The sequence below is a fragment of the Hemicordylus capensis genome, chromosome 4 (genome assembly GCF_027244095.1).
Source record: "Hemicordylus capensis ecotype Gifberg chromosome 4, rHemCap1.1.pri, whole genome shotgun sequence".
Taxonomy (NCBI): Eukaryota; Metazoa; Chordata; class Lepidosauria; order Squamata; family Cordylidae; genus Hemicordylus; species Hemicordylus capensis.
In genome coordinates this window covers 243,193,311-243,198,923 of record NC_069660.1, presented here as the reverse complement: position 1 = coordinate 243,198,923, position 5,613 = coordinate 243,193,311, and the positions used below count along the sequence as shown (strand labels likewise).

The 5,613-nt window shown below is 43.8% G+C and overlaps 1 protein-coding gene across 1 annotated transcript; it reads left to right on the top strand.

Annotated features, from left to right (window-relative positions):
- The first annotated feature begins 4,548 nt into the window (after positions 1–4,548).
- On the top strand, positions 4,549–5,046 carry LOC128323216 (desumoylating isopeptidase 1-like). The gene has a single exon (XM_053245946.1). The coding sequence runs from the start codon at positions 4,549–4,551 to the stop codon at positions 5,044–5,046; it is 498 nt and encodes a 165-aa protein (XP_053101921.1).
- Positions 5,047–5,613: the final 567 nt, after the last annotated feature.

Genomic DNA, 5,613 nt, shown 5'->3' with positions numbered 1-5,613 from the left:
GTACCAGATTTGGTTCAGATTGGTTAGGCAGTCCATAAATTAGCCTACTTGTGCCACAAACATTAACATGTCTGCCATCTTGAATCAGGGTGGATAACATCATTACAAACTTCATCATTGAGATGTCCCTATGTGTCCCTAAACCTGTAGCAAATTTGGTTCAAATTGATCAGGTCCATAGGCATATCTAGGGGTGAAGCAGCCAGGGCACGTGCCCTGTGTGCCACTTGTGGGGGAGGTGCCAGTGCCATGCTGCTTCCCACCCCCTCCCCAGGAAATTTATTTTTATTTTTTAAAATTTAACCTGTAGCCCCTTTGGGGGGCTTCCTAAATGCCGGCGGGGAGGTATGCAAAGGTTCCCCCTCCCCCCGCCCAGCTGGCCTCTTAAATCACCACCACAGCCCATCCTGGGATGATTTTTGGCCCCTTCCGGCCTGCAAAAATTGGTGTGGTGGCCATTTCGGAGGCTGCCACACATGTTCAAATGGCCTTTGCGAGGCCTGGCAAGGTTTAAGGCTTCTCAGGGACCATTTGAGCATGTGAAGTGGCCATTTTGTTTTCAGCGGCCATTTTTTTAAAAATTTGTTTTATTTTTAAAAGATGGCCACAGCACATGCTCAGTAATCTTATAAGCAGGCCAGCATCCCCATTTGTTATTCCTATGTTGCCGAGAGGAAATTTGCTGGAAGAAAGTCTGACTTTGTGGCAGAGTGCTGGACAGTGGAATATGGGGCAATTGAAATAAGTTGAGAGGGCAGAGATGTGGCTACTTTTCATGGATAGGATCTGTGGCATTCAGAAGGAAATCCTGTCCATGACAACTGCTAGGCTAAACATCTAACTGCTAGGCTAAACATCTTAGCTTGGACACCTTTTGGAAAAACACAAGAATGATCTACCTCTTTGAACTGGCCTGTGGGAGCGAGTGTGAAACTGGAAAAGGTAAAGAATGTCAGTGGTATTACAAGGAGATTAATTTCATTATGTTTTGCCTTTTATTATCTGCCCCACACTTTTGCTATTTGTGGGTTACACATCTAAACCCAAATCAAAACACAGACAAATGATTTAGAAGGCACCTGATTAATTTTGATAGCAGAAATATTTTGCAGTAGTCTTGGCAAGGATAGCAGGAACAGGTGGCAGTCAATCATTTCAATCAAAGGAGTTGTGAACACAACATTTCTACACAAAATTTAAAAAGCAAACACAGGTAGTCAGTCTGCATTTAAAGGGCATTGTAGCTGGGGATGATGGGAGTTGTAGGGATGCAATACTGGGAAACTCTGCAGCAAAGGATGGGAGCGGGAGAGGACGATGATCTGGGCAGACATACACTTATGATGGACATCACAGAATTTCATTACATGGCTGTGATTTAAGAGGCCAGTGGAGGGAGGGGGAACCTTTGCAGACCCCCCCCCCAGCCTTTAGGAAGCCCCTCGAAAGGACAACAGGTAATAAAAAAATATTTAAAAATTAATATAAGTTGATGTTTGGACAGGGGTGCAATTTCAGTGCTTGCCCTAGGCGCTATTTTCCCTAGATGCACCTCTGACCAGGCGGTTCACCAGTTTGCTCCCTTGTACCTCAAACATGTACACATCTGCCATCTTGAATCAGGGTGGATGGCATCATCACAAACTAAGCTGTTGAAGTGTCCCTATGTGTCATTCACTACAACTGCACCTAATTTGGTTCAAATTGGTTAGACAGCCCACAAGTTAGCCCATTTGCGTCTCAGATATTCACGTCTACCATCTTGAATTGGGCTGGATTACATAATCACAAACTACGCCATTGAGGTTCTCTAAAGCTGTAGCTAATTTGGTTCAAATTGGTTAGGTGGTTCACAAGTTAGCCCACTTATGCCTCAAAAATTTACACATTCGCCACTTTGAATTGGGGTGGATGACATCATCACAAACTACACTATTGAAGTGTCCCTATATGTCCCTACAACTGTACCTAATTTGGTTCATATTGATCCAGGTATTGCAAAGTTGATGGGGGGATAGACACACAGACAAACACACACACGGAATGCTGGGTGATCTCATAAGCCTACAGGAAAGTAGGCTAAAAAGGACATTATAGTCTGACACTCTAACCACTAGCTGAGTGGGGATTTGACAGATTCAAATCCACATTCAGCCATGAAACTCACTGGGTGACCCCAGGTCAATCATACAGGGTTGTTGTGAGGATAAAAATGGGGGCAGGACCATGTATGCTTCCTTGAGTTCCTCAGAAGAAGGGTGGGATACAGATGTAATAAATAAGATAAAGAAATATGGGTATCAGAATTTGTGAAAAGGAAGAGAATGAATTCATTGGCTGTGATACACATTATAATGAGTGTGATAATTCTGAAATGCATCATCTCATACTGTGTGGGAGGAGGCAATAGTAAACCCCTCCTGTAGTCAAGTCAAGTCAAGCTTTATTACAGTCAGAGACCAGCATAAAATTACACATTAAATGAAGGTAATACTAGAGAAAGGTTATGTTGATAGAGGCGATTGCAAATATGATAACTATTGTTTAAAGGCTAGACTTTAAAATAATTACAATTTAAAAAGAAACGAGCTATACTACTAAGAAACAAACACTGCTAAACATACTTTTCCATAATAAAATGCACAGAAAAGATAGAAGGGAAATTTAAATAGTGCTAGTAACAAAGCTGAAAATGATTTTATATGTGGTAAAAAGCTAGAATTAAAATTAAGAATGGCTAAAACTGTAATGGTTACCATAAATTGGACTGTTACTAAAAATGGTAAAGTTACACTAAATGGTAAAATACACTAAAATACGCTAAATGGTGAAGTTACACTGCATTGATCTAATTAAAAAATGCATTGCCATAGTGCAGTTAGTATGATATGAAGAATATGGAGGCGAGTGTTATCAGGACTCAAATTAGGGGAGCCCATCAGCTATCATCTTTTGCCGGATGCCAATCGCAGCCACACAGAACTTGGCAACGATCTTTGTGGTGGTGCGGTTAGAGTCAGATAGCAGCAATTGGATTTGGAGTGACTCGTACAACCCGGAAGCTTGTTCAGCAGTGGAGAAATAAGGGAGACACAAATGTCTCTGTAGAACAGGCAGTAAAGAAGGACATGCTCAGTGGTTTCAATTTGTTCAGAGCCGCAGGGGCATAATCACTCTGCGTATGGGATCTTTCTGTATCGACCCTCTATTACTGCTGAGGGGAGACCATGGCAGCGGGCCAGAGTGAATACCCTTCTGTGGCTTGGGGCTTCCAGTTGAGAAAGGTATGCTGCCAGAGAGGCCATATATCTAAGCTCCTCATTTATACAAAACTTTGGGACACTGCTGAGATCCGCTTGATGCTCAGTGTCTGTGATGCGCTGTTCGATGATAGCTTTTGCCTGATCATATCCCATGTTGATCAGGGACAGAGGGGCGAGGCCCAGGGTAGCTAATTTCATCTCAATTGCCTGAGCCCATATAGAATGGTAATCATCATGAAGGGTTAGAGGGGCAAGACCAATTGGACTGAGGAATAGTTTGAACCAATAGGAGAGAGTGGCCACCCATACCCTAGCCTCAGTCTTGATCAGACCTGTCGCCAGGAGTAATGTAGCGTTAGAGACAAATCTTGGTACACGCAGTGCTGCCCTGAGGAACTTGGATTGTACCCATTCCAAAGTCACGATATTGGGAAAAGAACCCAATTGAGCACCATAAAGTAGCTGGGCTAATGACTTGGGTTGGAATAGTTCAAGAGCTGCAGGGACATAGTGGCCTCCTCTTGTGCGCGTACATTGAAGAACAGCGGAGGAGCTTCTCTGAGCATTTAAGGCCACATGATCTCCGTGGACTTTTCTGGAGCCACTTGAATGAAAGACTACACCCAGGTATTTAAAATGAGTCACTTGTTCAATTTTATGTCCCTCGATCCTCCAGGAGTGGATCTTGGGCCTCCTAGCAAAGGCCATTATTTTAGTTTTGTTATGATTGATTTCCAGACTGTCTTCCTTGCAGTGCAGTGTCAGAGTCCTCAACGCTCTTCTAAGGCCAATGGGAGTTCTTGAGAGGATGACAGCATCATCTGCATATAGTAGGGTGGCTAGGTGTCTCCCAGTGAGCTTAGGAGGATGGAAGTCAATGTTGCTGAGCTGGTCCACCATTGAGTTGATGTAAAAATTAAATAGGAGTGGGGCCAGAATGCAACCTTGCTTGACGCCCTTCTGCACTTGTAAGATGACAGCACTTGTAAGATGACCTTGTGAGCTACACCTCACCTTGAGTAAGGTGTTAAGATGCAGTGTTCAAATGAGATGCAGTAGGCGCCAATCAGTAGTGGAGGCCTCCAGCTCCTCCCATAGTTTTACATGTGAGATGGAGTCAAAAGCTGCCTTAAGGTCGATGAAGGCAGCATAAAGGGAGGTCATCCTACAGGAGGAATATTTTCTGATGAGATGCTATGCATTGATCAATAGAGACCTTTCCCCCCCACACTGCCCTCAGGATCTCTCTGTGGCTGCTGCTCTCTCACCCACCTTCTCCAATGCCATGGACTCACCTCCGATGTTGCACCTGGTGAAACTCTATGTTTACAACCTGTCCAAGGGCATGGCTCGGTGTCTCAGCCCTATCATGCTTGGGAAGCAGCTGGATGGTATTTGGCATACCTCCATAATTGTCCACAGGGATGAGTTCTTCTATGGTAGTGGTGGGATCTCCAGTTGTCCACCTGGTGGGACAATGCTCGGGCTCCCAGACTTGATTGTAGACCTAGGATTCACAGAAGTTTCCGAAGAGCTCTTCCTGGAATACTTGGCCTCATTAGGGGAATCCATATTCCGAAGAGACACTTATAACCTTTTTTACCATAACCACAATACATTTAGCAATGAAGCGGCACAATTCTTAACAGGGAGAAAGATCCTTTCCTACATCACTGACCTTCCATCTGAAGTTCTTGCAACACCCTTTGGAAAAGCTCTACGGCCACTCCTTGACCTCTCCTTTGGACAAGCTCTACGGCCTCTCCTTGATCCAGCCACCTGAAGGAAATACTTTCAGCAGACATAATGGGCAGAGCTAGCAGACATGGTGGAAAATGCCTCAAATCATCCGGGCATCTCCTTTTTAAACCCTGGTCTACCAGATTCCTATCTTAGAATTTCATGCCACAAGTAACAGCAAAATGGCATTTCAGACTTTCCAGGGAGAGTATTTACTGGATTGCATTTGATCTGATGCTACGAGGAAAAAATTGTCATAAAGTCAAATAGCATTATATTTACTTAATTAAAGTTGTTTTTGTCTTGGTTCACTTCCAATGCTTTTTAAAATCCCCTGCTGAGAGAATAGAGCAGGCCTGCTCAACTTCGGCCCTCCTTCAGATGTTGGCCTACAATTCCCATAATCCCTGGCTATTGGCTGCTGTGGCTGAGAATTATGGGAGTTGTAGTCCAAAAATAGCTGGGGGGCCTAAATTGAACAGGCCTGGAATAGAGAATAGAAAGCCCATTGCACAATTTAGAATAACATGGGTAGCACTGAGTAGCTAGTCTTAGCCATCCCTTGCCAGACTTGCTTATTTTTCATATCCATGTTATGGTATATTTGTGG